The following is a 19,624-nucleotide window of genomic DNA, read 5'->3' on the forward strand; positions in this document are numbered from 1 at the left end:
TGGAAACATGCCCCCCCGGGATGAACATTTGGCGTCAGAGGTGCAACGTCACAAGTCGGGGTTTTCGTCACCCACCTTGTCTCCTTTGGGGCCAGAAGGTCCTTTCAGCCCAATGTGGCCCTTCTCTCCTTTAGGTCCGGTGGGCCCGGGGCCCCCCCGGGGCCCCTCTGGTCCGCTCTGACCGAGCTCACCGAGGGTACCGGGTCGGCCCTGAGAGAGAAGAGAGGAGACACGCCGCCACTTCAAGCCACTATGCTGACCAATATGAAAACCGTAGATGTTAACAGACACTTAGAATGAATCCATAACTGCTTACAGCCTGGTTCCAATGTTTTAAAATATATTCCTTGGTGCTGCAGGTGACAGGCTGCACTACCGGTCCCAACCACGTGAGGGCGGTGTAGCCACACAGAGGAACCACACCAACAGGTGGGTGAAAGGGTCCCTCTCTGTAGAGGAGGGGGGTCCCTTCAGACGCACATTCGCTCCACGGCTCCCGCTGCTCACAACCTGCCATTAGCTCACGTCTCCGGCAGTATAACAGGGTGGAGACAGGTGGAGAGGGCGGGGAGGTGACACAGATGTCTGGGCGCGCGGGGGTCAGAGAAACATTTGGATTCGATGGGAACCGCGATTCTTAACTCAAAGGTGTACAAAACACACAAAACAAACACCAGCCGGGTGGAGTTTACGGGACACTGATAAGCCAAGCTGGCCCTCTGGTATAAACTTAGCATGTTCAGAGGGGGGGGGGGGGGGGGCAAGTAACAGTAATGACAGGCCAGGTATCGCTGTCTGTCTCGCTGCTCACGCTGACACCTGGTTTCACCCGGGAGAGAAAATGACGGTGGGAGAAAATGATGGGCCTGGTGGGGGGGAGGGGGGGAGGGGGGCCGGGGGGCCGGGCTCCACTTTCTCTCACGCCTCCGCCCGCCACTTGCCGCCCTCCGTCCCCTTCGGCTGGAAGCTCTTTGACACAGGACGCCGATTGTGTTGTCTCGCCCCACATAAGTGGACTCAAAGGGACCTTCTCCACTGAGAAGCTAATGAACCTAAGAAGTCCTCTGAGAGTGTCCTTCAGGGTGGGCTGGAGGAGACAGTCTCTGGGTTAATCCCTAACATGGCTTCAGTCCTCCACTCTGCAGAGGAAGAAGATCACAGAGTGCTCATGAAAGTGAAAGGATGAAAGGGATCCATGAGGCTGTTTCTGGGAATGACCACTAGGGGGCGATCAAACACAGTAGAGAATAGAAGTTTGGTGCGTATAGAAAACATCTTCGGCAGTTCCTGTGACACCTAACATCAAGACGTCACGGCGGGCAGTTTGCGGGATCCGCCGCCATCTAGTGGCGAGGTGGCAGGTTGCAGCGTGCGCCGGTGTTTGTCCCCTCTAAACTGAGACGGGACCGTCGAGGCAGAGGAAGACATCGAGGGCTCGTTCTGCGGTGCTGAGCAAGTTATTCACTCAACAAACATTTTAACAGCAGCCCCCCCCCCCCCCTCCACCCTGTGTGTTTCCATGCCAGGGTCTCCGGCCCCGGCTCTTCCAGACCTTCCAATCCTCATCACCTTCCAGCAGACTGGTCAGTTTGTAGGCACAAATCCCCCGCAGCACAAAGGGCACAATGGGCTCCATTCTGGGAGCGCTAAGCCGCCTGGACTTAGCGCTCCCGTCGGGCCGACCTCACTTCCTGATGCCCGAGAGTGCTTGGACAGACAGATTCTGGCCGCCATGCGTGTGAAAGATCCACGGGGACACATTGTTTTGAGCAGCGAGTATGCTACTGGGGGGGGGGGGGGGGGGGGGGCGATGGGTGCAACGCAGATGCAGAGAGGAGCGGGGGGGTGGAGAGGGGGGGGGGGTGGATTTTTGAAGCTGTTAAGGATGAATCAAGTGAAAGGAAGCCGTCACATCTCCTCTCTGCCACCTGCAGCTTCCTCAATATGTTAAATCTAAAAACAGCAGATTTAAAGGTGTCTTCTTTCAGCCATTCAACGCTATTTCACAGACGACTGTGACCTCCCAGCATGCCTCTGTTCGGACCGATCGGACTCATCTGTTTGTTGTGATGGCCGCCATTAAACCGCTTTTCCATCCAGGTGTGTGTCGTCCCCCCCCCCCCCCCCCCCCCCCTGTGCTTCAATAACCCCCCCCATCAGCGGTCAGCGGGCGTCCAGCTGTCCGGCGGCGATGATGTCATGAAGCCGCTGTGTTTTTTCAGCTGTGGGCCGCAGCTCGAGGACGGAACTCGAGTGAATAAAGTAAAACAAACAAACTGGTGTTTAGATATTTGGATTTAGTCGTTTCCTCTGAATCTCAAACTGATGCTGAAAGCCTCTCTGAAGTCATCGGGTTGAACCTTGACTTCTGCTCTCAAGTGTCTTTAGTTCGTCCTCATTGCAGAATGCTTCTTGTTTATTTGTTTTAGCATTTATTTAAAACTAATAAAATGTGTATATTTCAGGGTGTGTGTGTGTGTGTGTGTGTGTGTGTGCCACGAGGCCACAGATAGAGATCCGCAGCTGTAACTTCCTCCTGATCCAATCAGACGCCCACCCAACCTGCGCCAGCTCTTTGGTGTCTCTTTGTAGTCATTAAGTGGCTCTTTGTGGGCTTTTTCTTATTCCTTTTTAGGTTGTTTAACATCTGTATTCGTTTTGTGAGGTTTTCTGGTGTGTCTCTTTTTGTATTTTTTATATGTCTTTGTAGTTGATTTGCATTTCTTTGGAGTCGTTATTGTCTTTTTATGGTAGTTTTAATCCTCATTGTGGTAATCTTGTGACCCCTTTGTGACTTCCCATCTCGTCAGGACCTTCAAACCGAGGCTCTGGGTCAGAAGCATCTTCCTATATTTATCTTTTAATCCTGTTAAAATCAACTAACCACACGCACACACACACACACACACACACACACACACATTCGATGAGCATCAACACGTCTAACAGCGTTCCAGTTTGAGCTTCAGTAATGAGAGGGGTGGAAAAAAAAATCCTAAATTATAGTTTGTATTTGTGTTGAATGTCTCTGTGAGTGTGTTAAATGTGTGTGTGTGTGCATGTGTGCATTGGGAATTGTCATAAATAACTGTGCCGTCATCGTCACATCAAACCACAACAGCCTATAAAATCAGTAATAACCAGTTTTGTACATTCCTTCAAGGGTTTGCTCTTTGTAAAAGTGTGTGTGTGTGTGTGTGGGTGTGGGTGTGGGTGTGTGTGTGTGTGCGGGTGTGAAAGATCACCCACAATGTGTTGAATTCTGTCAAAGGATCCATGTTCGGATTAGAGAAGCATCTTAAAAGTATCAACGACGGGTCACTATGGGCTGTAAGATCTCACACGTCTCCTAGGGTTCTCAAATCGACCTCTTGTTGGGTGCAGCTCCTCGGGCCGCCATGTGGGGGCAGTAGTGCGCACCGCAAACACACAAGGGTCTCAGTCCCAATGAAGGGCCTCCATTGAAAGGAGAGTAAAAAACAGAAAAGATGTGGTCCCCATTTACTGTTTTTTATTTTAAACAAATGGAGGTCAAAAGTTTTCCTTCAACTTCTCTACCACCATCTTCTACATCTATGTGTGTGTGTGTGTGTGTGTGTGTGTGTGCGTTTGTCTGTGTGTGTGTGTCTGTGTGTGCATGCCCACCACCATTTATTTTTTAAGACTGCAGCCTCAAAAAGGAGGGAGAGCCCGATAAACGCCATGCGGGGGCCCGGGAGGGTGTGTAAGTCACACACACACACACACACACACACACACACACACACACACACACACACACACACACACACACACACATTGACATTCGAGGCGAAAACAAACTTCACAATCTCACACGAGGCCCATTAAGGAGGCCGGGAGGGAGATAAGGAGGAAGCTCAAAGGCGTCCTCCATGCTGGTTCTCCTCTGCTTTCAGTGTCTTTAATAGTGAGAGGAAGAAGTGACCAACTTAACTTAAGGGTGTCCAAACGTCAAAGTTACACCAATCAAACTAACTCCTTCGGTCTCTGTCCGTCTCTGGGTTTCAGTTTGCATTGATCTTCACTTCTAACCTTTAACTTTCTTCACTATCATTCCTTCTGTCCTTCATGTCCGTCCAATCGTCTTCCTCCTGGTTCCACATTAAAGGGATGCTCTCTCTCTCTCTCTCTCTCTCTCTCTGTCTAAAGGAATTCAGGGACGAAGAGACGCCGTCTTTCACTGAAAGGGGCCCCCTGCGGGAGGGGGGGGGCTAACCCTCTCGTCCCACCGAGACACACGTCCACTATCACTTTACCCTCACCGTCTTTTTTAAAAGGGACTCCCTCTTTTCCTCTCCACCCGTCCTCTATTACTGCCGACCCTTTGTAGTCCGGGTGTGTGAGAGAGCGAGAGACAAAGACACAAAGAGACAAAGACACAAAGAGACAAAGAGGGAGATGTAGTGGAGTAGAAGGGAAATAACGTCAAAATTCTGCTTGAAGTGAACTTAAATGTATCCACTTTACAGTACTGTCACACACACCCGCCTTCCTGTCATCCCCAGCGCTGCCCTTTGACCCCTGGGGAGAGGGGGCTCGCCCAATGGGAGTGGACGCTGAGGGACCTAATGGATCCAAGATGACGCGGAGCAAAGCCACACAGGCGTGAACAGAGGGAAACCCTACGGCTGCTCCTAATGAGAAGCGGCTAAAAGCAACACACGCCGTCTGGACTGCGTCTCTGTGGCGTTTGTGTTGAGGGGGGGGGGGGGGGGGGCTCCTACTGAGGCCAGAGCAACGGATCAAAGAGCTCCAGGTGACCCGTCCACCTGATTCAGTTGTTATAACCTTACTTTTTCAGGTAGACAAAGGGCCGTGTTTGTATGTTCCTGATTTAACAGGTGTTTATTAGCCAGAGGAAACATCCTAACTTCATATTTCTGTGGCTCGGCACGTCGGCCCTCTTCCTCTAATTTATTATAATAACAGTAGTGTGGGATATCGACGTATCCAAAGCGGAAACTGGAAGATTTTTTGTTTCTAATGTTTTAAGTGACGAGTCTTCACATCCACATAGTCTGACAGCCAGCAGCTAGTTAGCTTAGCTTATAGAGTGGATTTGTGACCTTTAGTGATCTAGAGCTGTCCTCCCCCTGCCCGTTTCCAGCCTTAATGCTAAGCTAAGCTAACTGGCTCCTGGCCCCAGCTACAGACTGATACAAGAGTGTTTTTTTTAATCTTTAAGTCTTAATGCAACAATTGTGCCGGATTGATGCACACCGTGGATTAACGCTACGTCTTTCTGAGCTACTACACACGCAGCATCTCCACCGGGATGACACATGCTGCTCTCTTTGCAGTTGATCTTTTGATAATCTTTATCGTTTGTTCAGGTGAGCGACAGAGTTCACCCTCAGACACCGACGCGGCATCACCTGAGCCCGATTCATCTCCTCACTTGTGTTGCCGTGCTGGCAGCGAGAGTTGCCAAAGTTCCTGGATGGCAAATCCAAAACAAACCTGCGCTACCCACACGTCACCTGGGCGGGTGCACGAGGTCATAACAAGCTCAGGCTCGGCTTTTTGAGGGCATGTTCCTGCGGCGTATTGTGCGTCGTTCATTTCTTCTGGCGGTGGTATTTCAGATCCAAGGAAAAAAACAAAAAAAAAGCTACCACTACCAAAGAGAACATTTCCGTCACACTGTTCCCGTTGTGCAACGAAGGACTCCTTCCAAAGAAATAAGCCCAAACAGCAACCCGGGCTCCACCTGTGAACCCCGAGGGCCGCCAAGCGCTGCGGCGGAGGACCAACGCGCCACTTAAGCGTTTCTCCGCGAGAGCGAAAGGTAAAACTGAAAAGAGACAAATAAGCACCTCGCCGCCTCGCCGTGTCGCTTAAAGAAGGTAATCCAGCGGCGGGCGGCTGTGTCATTGAGGGGCGCGCACTGGGCCCGCAGCGGGCCGGTAGGGGGTGTTACCTGAGCTGTATCATTTACCTGCAGGTACCTGGGTGCAATGTGTTATTTACCTCGGCCGGCGTGTGCAGGCGGTAAGTGCAGGGCCTTCTGAGGCAGACGGTAATTGCTGTTTAGATGCAGGCGGAGAGAGACCCGAGCTACAGGGGGAGCTAACAGTTGGTCTGCTTTAGCTACACACACACACACACACAGACACAGAGGGGTCAGCTGGGCTTTGTTCCTTTTTCTGGTTTACGTGCGCGCACACGCTATTAAAAGTAGTGTGTGTTTGTCATATTAGTCCTTTTTATCCAACTTTTTATTCACCCGGAAATGAGTGCGTCAAGGGAGAGTTTCCACTTCTTTCATTTTTAGTTGGGGACAATATCACTGATATCTCACACCTTTGTTTTTAGCAGCGATCTCACGCTCTGTGAGGAGCTACGTCTTGTTGCTCTGATGGTGCAGCACAGTAGATGTCCTTATCTACTCATACTAGACAGCTGATGTATCGAATAGTCTTTATATTTACATGCAATAAGTTGCCAATTTATGGATTTGATTAAAAGACAGAAAGGACTGTGTTCCTATCAATTAAAGTTGTATTATATATTTGACTATGTCTACATTAATAGCAGTATTACTTATCCACTCATTTATGTATTTACTTTTGTGTCCCAAAGTGCTTTGTGACTCTTATGAAGACAAAAGCGATTCCACTTAAACATTTACAGGCCACCCACCAGGGGCTTGTTAATGTAAAGGAATCTTTATGAAGCCAGCAGGGTTATTTTGTCGTGTTAAAAACACCCACAAAACCTCATAAACTACAGCGGAGAGATTCTCCGACCGCGTCCACATCGCCACACTTAGAGATGCTCTTGTGTCACGTTGGTGAGGAACATCGAGAGCGTCGGAGCCGCAGCGTGGAGATCCGGCCTGCAGCACCTCGGCTGGGGGGGGGGGTGGAGAGACACTACCACTACTCACCCTGCTGCCTTTCTCCGGGTTGCACCGGCACCCTTCTCCACAGTTGCGTCCGGCACACGGCTCGTCCAGCGTACCCTGCAGGGGGAAGCACAGGGAAAACGGCCTGTTAAAAACAGGCGAGGACGACCTTTTGTTCCAGGACAGGCAGGTAGAAGGTGGATCGTTTAATACAAACAGACACAATGGCTGGCATTTCAACGTGATTAGGGGCTGAAAGTGGGCCGGCGAGGGGGGGGGCGGGGGCGATTGTGTGATGGAGGTGGCAGAGGGGAGGGGGAGAAAGCGCATTAGTTGGTATGATCGCAGTCTGCGGGTGTTCGTGATCACGATAATTGAGGTCAAGGAGCCCTCGGGGCCCCCGGGAGTCGTCATGAGATGCTGTCAGGGCCTGGGAAAGAACGGTGGGAAGCGTTAACGGGGGGGGGGGGGGGGGGGGGGGCGACAGGAGCAACGCTGCAGGGGTGTTGATTTATTGGATCTGGAAATATGACTGTACACGCTGTTGAATTTATATTATTACGGTCGAGCTAAATGAAACCCTTAAAAAGCATTTTGCATCAGCTGGAAAAACAAAACATATGTTCTATAAATGTACACTACGATGAATATATATATACAGTATATATATATATATATATATATATTGATGTATACATCAATGCAGCAGCAGACATTTGAATCCAGAAAAAAACAGGGAATGTTTTACTGCATTTCATACAGAAATTTGAATAAAACCAGTGAGGTGCTTTAAAGCTAATCTACTACTAGAACATTAAATGAAATGCCTCAGAGGGCTTTGTGATCAGAACAACAAGCAACCCCCCCATCTAGACCTCCCCTATAGATATATATATAGATATAGATATATATATTAGGGGTGTCAAATGATTAAAAATTTTAATCAAATTAATCAGAATTTTCAGTGGATTAATCATGATTAATCACACCTGAATCCTAACCATTTTTTCTTTCTGAAATGCATACTAAAGATAAATAACAGGACACAGATACATAATTATCATTATTATTATCATAATTATTATTTTTTACATAAATATATGTTATTGATATTTGATTTTTTAATTCATTCCAGAAAATAATCAAATCAATGTTATTTGATAAGTTACAGACTGATTTCCCTGCATGGCTCTAGAAGGGTCTCGAGCCTCTGCAGTTTATCCCACTCTGCTGTGAGTTTGTGCTCCTGCGATGACCAGACATGACCAGACATGTCAACCCTCCCGATGTTTCAAAGCCCCCCCCGAAAATCTCCCGGACCGACCTTTCTCCCGATTTCCACCCGAACAACAATATTGCTGCACCACCCGTCACTGGGCGCGCCGTTTCAGACCGAACAATAATAAAGGTTACACCTTGAAGTCGAGCGCGGCGATTAGAACGACTGGCGCTGCAAAGAAATCCGCTACCACCCCCATTTCAGTGTGAAATATTCCCATACCTGGGAGGATTTAGATCGCATTGGTTTCTCTTCCTCCGCATGTTTCAGAACAGCGCTGCTCTTGCTCTGCTGGGCGGAGCTTTTCTTCTTCTCTGTTCTGCTGCGCGAGAACGGGGGGGGGGGGGGGGGGGGGGAGCGGGTCTCTGGCGCAAACAACTTGCTGAACCTGACGGCCTGACATATGCCTGCAGGTGGCAGTAATGTGTTGTATAGGATGAAGTGCATTCCCTAGAAGAAGAGGTTCTTTCCGGACCTGAATAATTTGTCACACTGCGCATGCGTGAAATGCGTCAAAAAAATTGACGTAATTAACAACAAACAGCTAATTAACGCCGTTAACGCGCTATTTTTGACAGCCCTAATATATATATATCTATATATATAAAAATAAAAAAGGAATAACTCCCCCATGTAAAACAACGTGTTGGGGAAGGAAGAGAAACACACAAAGAGGCTTGGCACAAAGTATAGAGAGAGAAAGGGAGACAGAAGGAGGTGAAAGGTCAGCGGCGCTGCTCCTGCTTTCTTCCCTCTGATCTCCTCGACTCCTCTAATCACAATGACAGAAGGAGGGCAAGAGTGGGAGAAAGTGAGCAGGCAAATAGTGAAATTTGGGCTAATGGAGGAGGCGAGGGAGGACAAAAAAGAGGCGGGTAAAAGAAAGGGAGGGAAACCAAATGAGAGTATTTTATTTGCCAAAGAAGCTAACGAAGAGGAAGCTAAAAATAGAGAATTGAAGTTACTCCAAAATGATTCAAAACAACAATATTCATGTCAAGCATGGTCCAAGAATGAGAAAAAAACATCAACAAAGCCTGGCGCTCCCCTGGCTCCCATCTCTATCTCCTGTAACTCTTATTATTCTGCTCCATTATCCTCCTTTTGTTGAGGCCTCAATTCCTCCTCGGGCATCCACAGTCACATTGTCGTTGTCCTGCCATATAATCCGGCCTCTACCTGAGCAGGGCGGAGACCCCGATTCAACTCTCTGCCTCCACACCCAGAGTTTAAAGAGCGAAGGACGACATGGGCGGTTAATAGCATAATAATAATGGATAATATGGACCTGTGATGTGTGCCAACGCGAGACAGGAGATGCTGCCCGAGGAGACAAGGCCTCTTATGCAAAGGTCAACCAAAGCTGAAACATCGTTGGTCCTCACTTAGACACAAATGCAAGCGCACACACACACACACACAGTGTCTTGATACCGACGCACTGGGGACCCTTTAGAGTCCGACCCCCTTGCCTCGTTACTAGGTCTAAGTAGACCCCTTAAATTGACTTGAAATATGACATGTGGTGACGAGATCAGGTTCCTCGGGGCTACATCCCCCCCCCCTCCCCCCCCTCCCAGAGAACAAAGGGGACAATGGAGTGAAACCCCGGGTTTCACAATGTGAAAGCCACTTGATCATCTAATCACCTTACGCCCTCTGAAACACAACCTGTGAGCGCCGTGTGAACAGACCCTTTATGCTGGAAGGTCAGAGCCGGCGACGTTACGTTGGAGGAATGTAAATCCGCTGCAGGGTTCGACTTCGCTGTAACGCCGTGCGTTCGCCGGGCCGACTCGACGCGACGGGACAGGCCCTCGGGCCCCTTTGTTCCACTGCGTCATCGCCGGCGTCCCGGAGCTTCGGCTCGATCAATCTCCGCCTGTTTGCGCATACCTTCGCTGTCCAAAGGGTCTCGCGCCCGCCCACGACTCGTTGCTGAAGACGTTATGAATTTTTGTTGCGGGGGGGGGGGGGGGGGAATACGTCTACGTAAAGGTGTGGCCAATTTGTACTCAACTATTCATTTTAGGTCCAATCTGCTCTTGGAGCATACTTGCCAACGTTGAGACCTCAGAATTAGGGAGATATTCAAAAGGACCGGGGGGTGCTAGCGGTTTTCTTTGCGGCGCCAGTCTCATCTTTTTCCGTTCCAATTGCCGCGCTTGACCTCAAGGTGTAACCTTGAGGTCAAGTTCGGTCTGAAACGGCGCGCACAGTGACGGGTGGTGCAGCGATATTGTTGTCCGGGTGGAAATCGGTAGAAAAATTCGGGAGAAAGGTCGGTCTGGGAGATTTTCGGGAGGGGCTTTGAAATTCGGGAGTCGACTGAACTGAAAAAAATCATGAAAAATAAAACATGTAGTAGCGAGCAGCGACGGCCGCCCTAAAAGGTTAAGAAAATAAAAGAAAAAAACATCTTCAATGTTGAAACTGTTTGACTGACAAGTGAAATCACGAAGTGCTGAAAGACGCGGTTTCTGTAACACCTTGAATCCTGAAGATCACCCCTCACGCATGCACGGGATTGCCTCTAATTCCTCGGCCTGTCAATCAGCATGTCATCGAACCCTGACAGCCAATGGGAGCGCAGAGTTTACTCCCAACACCTGCCGGTCCAAACGGTATTGCGCAACACACACCGACGATCTCTGCGGTGACTTAAAGGAGGAGCCGCTGTCAGCCTTTAACAACAAAAACATGACTGAGATTGTCAGGGATTCATAGTGAGGGTAGGAGGGGGGGGGGGGGGGGTTGAAGGTGACCCTTTTTACGATTCACCTGAACCTGACCTTGAGCACGGCGTTGAGGATTGACTTTGAGAGGAGAAAAAGAAAACAGGAGAGGGAGGTTGTCAAATAAAGAAAAGGAGGAACATGTGGAGATAAGAAGAGGGAGAAGAAAGAGTCTATTTTTTTCCCCCCTGTCATGTCTTCCCTTCATCCCCTTTCTCCTCTTCCTCCCCTCCCCATCGTATCGGTCCCCTCCCTCCTCTTCATCTCTTCACCCTGGTCCATCTGTGACCTCGACATCCACCACAGGACACTAAGCAGCTGTGTTTGGGCCTCCAGCATTCCTCCTTTACCTCTGTTTACGCCACGCTGTGTGTGTCTGTGTGTGTGCGCGCGGCCTGGACCGCACTTGTGTACTTGTACACATGCGTTTCTGCAGCGCGACTCCATCTCGGGCTGTGCGGGCCACCCAGCCGGAGTCAGATGGTCTGCACTCGACCCAAACAGGACGTAAATAAAGTTGTGTTTACGTTGGTTGGCTGAAGACGATTAAGCTTCAGACGTCAATGTAAAGACATTTCACAAGAGTTTAGAGGTTTGGTACGTTTCAGTGGAGCGGGACTTCATTCAATGTGAAATGTACCGGAGATCTCAGTGTTGTGTGTCCTGCTTAATGAATGTGTTTTCACATGCAGCTCGGATTGGATGATTGATCACATTTGATTTTTAACTTGCATTTATTTATGTCAAACTACAACGTTATGCAACGCAGACAATGTGTATGAAGAAGTAGTGCCGCGGAACAATTATTATATTGTAAAGAAAGCAATGGAAGTCTGAAAGGTAGAAGCATTTTTTTGTCCTTGACAGGAACATTCGTTGTCATGGAGCTTAAACCCAGATGCATTCTGGGACTTCACGTAAGCCGATAGTAGACAGTAATGAAAATCTTTCCCAATCTCTGATCCATTTAAGACGAAAAGCAGCAAAAAGCTTTAATGTCTCAACTCGTGTGTCCAAACGCTGGTTTAGTGATCCTTTCCAGGGAGAGGCAAAGTAAACCAAGATTAGTTTAAACCAAGGTTAGTTTAGCTAAGCCCAGCTAAATCTCCCCTGACACGGAGGGCCGACAGCAAAACATCAGCAACATCAGCAACTTGGGTCCACGTTCACGTCCGGTCAGCTGACCTCTTAAAACTTGGACACGTTTGGAATGTTTACGTTGACAACGCTTTATCAATTTTATGTTCATACATTTAATTATACGTGCAGAAACGCACACTCTTTTCTCCGGTTCGTGCGATGGTAATAACACAGAAACATGGCTGTGAGACAGCATCAAGACGCTGCCTGCCTTGCCTCTTAGGTCCTTTATTTTATCTTTTTTATTCTCTCTTTTTTTTTAAATGATCAGGGGCGAGAGCGAGCACGCAGGCCCGAAAGCAGCTAATTAGCGTGTTGCTGCTAATCCCTCTGGCACAGGTTCTTGGGAGTAGATCTCCGGGTCGCAGGCCCCGCCCACCTAAAGAAGTCCTCAGCGAGAGGTCGATCGAGGTGCGATGTGTCTGATGCCGCGCCTCTTTTTCTCACCTGGCCCTGCAGCCCAAATCAGGGACTTTTTACAGCACAAGTATCGGACTGTAAGGACTGCACCTCCCCTATGGGGACAGAAATACTGTTGAGTGTGAGGGACGTCACGTGATCCATTAAAAAAGTTCGGACCGCCCCCGCGTGAACCTCCGTCGGTATTCCGTCACCCAGCCAAGGCGCTGCCTGGCAGTCGGAATATGAGCTTCCGGTCGGGGTCCGGTTCCTCTCCATAAATCCTCTACCAGTGACATCATCTTTGGCAGACGGGGTGACAGCGCACTGCAGGTCTGTTAAGTATCAGGAAAAGGTCTATCTCAAATAGAATCATAACGAAATCCCCATAATTCTTTCAGTGCAACCATAAAGCTGGAGTGTCCACCGCCATCAATCATCTTCACAACCTGTCGGAACCCCAGATGGATCGGCACATCCTCCGAACGCGTCAATAAATTCAAAATCGGCCTCAAAAGACCGGGAACGGGCCTCAACGCGTCGGCTCAGAATGTGCAATCAAAAAAAAAAAACAAAGAGCTCAGACACGTTTTATGCAGCAGGAAAAAAATGAGAAGGAATGATCGACACAAAGGAACAACGTCACCTTTGTGTGTATGCAAGGTATCCTCATTTGACTCGAGAATTCCTGCAGATTCAAACTGAATTGAAAGGGGAAAACAAACGAAAGTTGGATTCTCCGAAGCTAGATTGAAACCTCTGTTAGGGATTGTTATTACGGCGATGAATCCACTTCCTACTAAACTTCAGAACTTACCGTCCTTAAAAATGTTTACAGAGACCTGGACGCATCGTCGAGTAGCGACCACAATACAGATGTCAAGTATTAGACCACATACAAGCATTTATGATTGGATTGCAGTTTGCAAAGTAGGAGATATATGACGCTAAAGAAAATATTTAAGAGTTGTAAACCTGGAGGAACCATTACTGTAGGGGGATGTTAACATTTTGTGATTGAGTATGAACAGAGCTGAGGGCTGTAAACCCCCCCAAATAACATCAATGAATGAAGGACGATCACTCTGCAGACGCACGGCTCAAACACATCGTCTTTTTGCTGGAAGGAGATTACAAGGCTTTTGTTGGTCTACGCATACGTCCAAATGTTTTTTCTACTAATGGTCCGTTGACTCTCACACAAGCTGCTGAGATGTGCTGTAAACCAAACATGTCTCCAGTGGAGGACGTGAGTTTACACGGGGACGTCCTGAGAGGGTTGGACGTCAGCGGTGTCGAGAGACGACGGAATCCCACAACCACTGCTTCTAAAGAGTGAAGCTGCATCCTCCCTAATGTCCACAAGGGGGCGACTTAACTGGTCCCATAGAAGTCTATGAGAAAACGACTTCTCTCTTGATTTATTCCCTCAGTAAACATTGCAAACATGAGTTCATGGTCTCAAGTCTTCTTCAGTACAGCGTGATGTTTGTTTAGTAAAGGTTGGTCCATTTCGGGTCAAATAAGCAGGGTATGATTTAAAGTGTCGACACACGACCTTAAAGCTCAAAGACGATCGGAGGACATCCGTGAGAAAACATTTGATTATGTTAAACACTTTCTCCTTTAAACACAACTTCCCCAAACCTCAGAATGTGGGAACTGTGGGAAAATATACAAAGACACTAGCTGTCGTGTAGAGACACACAAACACAACGGACACACAAACCGAGGGACAGTGCCCACCCTCTTGATAGGTGCTGGGATAATCACACCCCCCCCCCCCCCCTTGATGTTAACTTAACTCCTCTCGGCCGGAGGGGCTCGGGGTGCTTTTTTAGGTGGAAATGGGGGGGGGGGGGGCACGGAGGGATCGAGAGGTAGATAATGGAAAACAAAACAGACAAGTATTAGTAAGTAAGTAAAACAGGGTGTAATGGGACTGGGGGAAAATAATCTTCTAGAGAACCGGAGGGAACGGGGGGGGTTGAGAAGGGGGGGGGGGGGGAGTCTGAAGAACAAGGAAGAGTGAAACAGGATCTGGTTCCACCTGTGTGACTTCTACTTTTTTGGACCTCGGAGGGAGATATACACACATGTGACGGGGACCGTGTGCACGTCTATGTCTCCGCATCACAATGGCGCATCACGAATACGGCTCGTGTGTTCGAGGGCGGAAATCTGAGATGCAGCTAATGTCCCCCCCAGAAGACATGTGTCCTTACACAAGAGGCCTCCGGGGACGGGCACGAGGGCCCTCACCGCCGCCGCGGTTTAGGGTTTCACCGGAATAACCCGTGTAAAGCGATCGGTGTACCTGAGAGCGTGACTGGCCCCTGGCAACGCCGCGTGTGTGAGGCCCCCATGCTAGTGCTATGCTAAGCTAAGCTAATCAGCTCCTGGCAGAGAGATGTTAGAGTGGGTGTGCAAACCCGATGCGTCACCTTTGAAACCTCGAGTTCCCCCCCCCCCCCCCCCCCCCGACGTATCCTGCCGCCGTGCCAAACAGCGGCGTGCACCGCCTGCCAACCGGGGACTATTTTTAGCAACGGGAGTTTCGCTGACAGAGCTGCAGCTCCATGACTTGTCCTTCTTGTCGAGGTGGTGCGAACAGAAGGTGGGCGGTAATCTGGACACGGATCTCACTGTGTGTGTTGGCGTGTGTGTCTTTTTTGTGTTTAGATAGAAAAAACACCACGAGACTTCATTATAAATCTCAGAGAAAGCTAACAAGCAGACATTTAGTTTGTATTTCTTTCAAACCAGCTGTTCATTCATGAAATAATGAGCTCACATGAATGGACACTTCCCAACGTGTTTGATGGGTGTTTTTGGGATGGGATTCTATCAGATGAGTCACTCTCCATCAGCGGCACTCCTCGCGTCGTCTGGGTTTTGATGATCGGCTCAACCCGGAGTAAAGGAGAACGCCTCTTTTCCCCCTTTTTTGGCCGCTGTGCAGTCGGACTCGAAGGAGGCTGTGATTCATCGCGTCGTTGAGGCGGAGGGAAGGTTCCACTCGCTGACCCCAACCACGCACGCACCTGAGAGCCGGAGGCGCTGTGACTTGACGGCTACGCATCGCTCGCGCCATTAAATTTCACTTCTTTGCCCTGTGACTAACGAACGGCTTCAGTCCATTAAATCTGACTGAATGCACTTCGCTAACGAGGCAGCGGGGTCTTTAATTTTGTGAGAATTAATTTTCCATCTTCGTCTGGTATCACTTTACTTTTCCCATGAGAAAAAAAGCCAACATTGGGAGGGGGTCCTAATGACAATCTGGCCGCCGTGGTTGTATCTCCTGGCTCACTTTGTCCAGTGGATCCTCAGATATGATGCTGCTGCCGGTGTTGTTTACAGAGTGGGAGAACTGGGAGATGTCCTTAAATGGAAAAGACCTGAGACACCTTTTGCACACGTCACACTAGTCCCTCAAACTGCAGTGAAAACGCATCGAGGAGCTGTGAGTGGACGCTGAAATGTCCAAAGATGGTGAAGGGAATCCCCAAAGACTCGAAATAAGCCGCTCGGGCCGCCGCTTTGATTTGGCTCCGACGTTGAGCTCCAAGCCGTCTTCTTTGGTATCACAAACACACACACACACACACACACACACACACACACACCTGTGTGTTTTATAAAGCTAGAAGACTTTACAGTAGTTACAGTGTTTCCCCTCCCGTCATTTACTGAAAAAGGGGGGGAGGTCTGTAAATTTAAAGTCAAATTGGGAGCAAACTGACAGCAAGCAGCTTTTTTTTAAGGAAACCTCTTCACTTGAATGACGTTAATGACTGCAATCTTTATTCTTTTCATAACACGGCCCTCACACAACTTTAAACAGCAGTCATTTTTATGAGGCTGGATATTAATCTGGTTCTAAGTACCAACGTGGGCTGGGTTTAGCTTAGCATAAACACAAAGGGAAGCAGCTAGCTCGACACAGAGACGCAACTCCTTCTGTTTAAAAGTAGCCTGCAGGCAGCGAAAAAGAAACTCCCACTTATGCTATGCCATCGACCCCCCCCCCCCCCCCCCACCCCTCCAGTCACCCCCAGCTTTTCAGCAGCTCTGGGATCAGCGCGGTGAGGTTAAAATATCACCCTGACGCTCCCTCCTTTGTGATCCGATCCACCTCTTTCTCTCCCTCCTAAACACCCACATGCAGGAGCACATACACACACACACATATATATGCCCCTGCATGTGGGGGGGGGGGGGGGCACAGTGGAGAGGCCCCGCCTGGCAAGAGAACAACAGGGTTACCTACACGCCATTAGACTTTGATGGGAACCAGTGAAATACACCCTGAAGCTGTGAATGGGACACACAGAAAGAAGTGAGGTGGGGGGGGGGGCTCAGTAAGTGTAGAGGATCATACGTGATCAATTACTTCTGTCTGACGCTGACGGGTGAGACAAAGCGGCTATGTGCGTGGAGGGAAATAAAAGGGGGGTAAATCCATAGAGCAAATAAAAGCTTCAATAAATAGTGAAACCGGTGAAGTGCTTCTAGAAGAAAACAGAAAGCTCAACATCTCCCTCTACGACGCAACTCAAACTCTTTCAGAGGCATTTCATTTTGGAATCCTCCCAAACCAAGTGCTGCATGAAGTGAAGACACGCACGTGCACGTGCATGTTGGAGCACGCCGGGGCCGAGCTGCAGCAGCAGCAGCAGCTCGGAGGGAAAGGTCTCTTGTGCCTGCAGGCTGCGTTGGCATGCTTTTATTATCAAGGAGACATCTGCATTCCTCCCCCCGCAGTAATGCTCACAAAAATAATAATAATAATAATAAAATACCTCTTCCCTTCATCCGGGAGAGGCTTCAAGCACGTTGAAAGTTCCTTCAATCAAGTCATGGAAACCCGACATATCTGTGTGGCATTCTGCATGCCTGGACCTCTAAAGAGCCTCCCCATCGTGGCAACCCCAGAAAGGGCGCTCACTTCATGAATAAATGCGCTCGGGACAGAGTTGCACGATTTACCATCGTCTCCTGCTGGTATCCAGGCGCCCCGCAACGCCGGGCGCCACTCCAGCGCGTCTCCCACATGTAGTGTACTGTGTGTGTGTGTGTGTGTATCTATATCTATACATAGCACTAAACTGGGTCTTTGCTGTAATGCTAACACCACGTGCAGCAGTCTCTGAGACTTGGAACCAGCAGGTCGGTGGTTCGAGCGCCATCGCGTCCGGACGTCCGTCCGCTACCAGTCGTTAACGTTCCCATGAAATCATCTCCCCAAACGCCCCTCTGCGGCGTCGCGTCGGAGCCAGGAACCAGCGGGGGAAAGAGCTCCGTGATCTCGCCTCCTAGACGTAGCTTCTTCACTTCATCGGATGTCTGCAGGCCTTTAGGACCTTCTGTGGAACATCAGTAACCAGCAGAAGTGAAAAACGTCACAAGAGCCTGAATTTGGTTCGGGGGGGGGGGGGACACCCTTCCACCATGAAATATGTAGATTTATATCAAGTTAAAAGGCTTTAATACATTGATCTAAGTCCTCCTCACCTCGTGTGCTACTTTGTGTGTGTGTGTGTGTGTGTGTGTGTGAGAGACATACATTCCTCTGTCTTACATCTCTTTTCTGTCTCCTCAACAGGTACGTGACAGGACAAGAGACGTACATAGCTGTCCCTCACCACTGTGGCAGTGTATGGAGTGTGTGTGTGTGTGTGTGTGTGAGTGTGTGTGTGTGTGTGTGTGTGTGTGAGTGTGTGTGTGTGTGTGTCTAAACCCAAACACACAGCTACCTTTCCGGAGCTACTATTACTCTCATGGAACCTTTCCTGGATCCTTTCCTAGATCCTTTCCTCGTTACTCTAACACCACTCTGGGGTCTCTGGCCTTGAATGTCCTTGGAAGTTATTGGAGGAATAAGCTTGCTCTCAAAGTACTTGATTTCTTTTGTTTCCTTTAATCTTGGATCTACAGAGTGGTTGATGTTTATCACGATGAGTCCTTCTCCGGTACAGAAGGACACCTTGAAAGGTCCTTTAACCCCCATGTCTCTGATCTCTGTTCTGTAGAATTGTGCAGACTTTAAACTTTAAAATTTAAATCAAAAGCCATTTCAGTTAAAGGACGTAAATCTCACTTTACTGAACTTTAAATGTTGTGAAACAGCAAATCAAACCAAAAGTTGAGTCAAAGTTCTGGTTTCATCACAACACGAGGCCTTCCTCGCCCTCCTTCATCGCCTTCCCCTTTCATCCCCTCCTCTAGGAGGCCCAGCGGGGGGGGGGGGCGATCAGAGCGGACCGCGGAGGTCAGGAATGTTATGTTTTCGGATGCATGGGGTCGGGATCACTGGGCTTTATGGCCTGGAGGGACCTCATATGGGAACGCCACGCTCCCAAATCTGGGAATTTGAGGAATTCACAAAGCGACAGTGAAGGAAGGTCTGTTGTCTGATGGGGATAAAATCAGGAAAATGGGCTCCGGGCATCTCAGAACTTCATGGGACACGGGTCGCTGGTCCGAGACTTAAATCAGAACAGAAACCAGCGTAAATGAAGTAAACAACTCGTCTTTGTAATAAAAATGTTACAATCCCGTCTTTGATCATCGCGTCTCTCGTGGAGTTCGTTGACCCTGAAGCCCGAAAGGCCCCATGTGACCTTTTCACCGGGGGGCCAATGCCTCTCCAGGAATTCAGCCAGAGGCCGACCGCGGGGCGGAGACGAAGAAGCGTCCTGTCTGCACGCAGGTGGACACCCCCCCCCCCCACGGGGAGCCTACAGCCCCGCACTCATGAAAACGGGAATTCGCCACGCGTGCAGCGAATTTCCTGTGTTCACGCCGCGTCAAAGCGGGAACGCCATCCGATCAGTGCTCTCTCTCTCTCTTCCCCCCCCCACAGAGGTTCAGAGGTCCGAACCTCCTGCAGCAGGTGACGGGATCGCAACCCATTTCACAAAAACAAAAGGATGAAACCTTCCAGCGAACATCATCAAAGACGGGCTCCCTCTCGTTCCCCCCCGGAGGGGAAATTCCTCCCCCGCCTCCCCTCAGCGAGGCCCCTTTAATGTAGAGCTTTTCATTCTCGTGAGAGAGAGAGTGTGAGTGTGTGTGTGTGTGTGTAATTTACGACTTTTCATAGTTATGCAAAAAAAGTCAATAAATTGAGTTGACGTGAGGCTACAGACTCATTAGTGCATGTGTAGACACACACACAAACACACACACACACACACA

General features: G+C 49.3%; 1 protein-coding gene across 2 annotated transcripts in view; it reads right to left on the minus strand.

Annotated features, from left to right (window-relative positions):
• Positions 1 to 19,624, minus strand: part of col4a6 (collagen, type IV, alpha 6) — a 52,578-nt gene that overhangs the window by 18,375 nt on the left and 14,579 nt on the right. For both annotated transcript variants that reach the window (XM_062560134.1, XM_062560120.1), the window contains exons 4-5: positions 6,911 to 6,985; positions 76 to 210 (exon numbers count right to left, since the gene is read on the minus strand). In XM_062560134.1, coding sequence (XP_062416118.1) covers positions 76 to 210; positions 6,911 to 6,985 — 210 coding nt within the window. The remainder of the gene's footprint in view (positions 1 to 75; positions 211 to 6,910; positions 6,986 to 19,624) is intronic.

The sequence above is a fragment of the Pungitius pungitius genome, chromosome 1 (genome assembly GCF_949316345.1).
Source record: "Pungitius pungitius chromosome 1, fPunPun2.1, whole genome shotgun sequence".
Classification (NCBI taxonomy): Eukaryota; Metazoa; Chordata; class Actinopteri; order Perciformes; family Gasterosteidae; genus Pungitius; species Pungitius pungitius.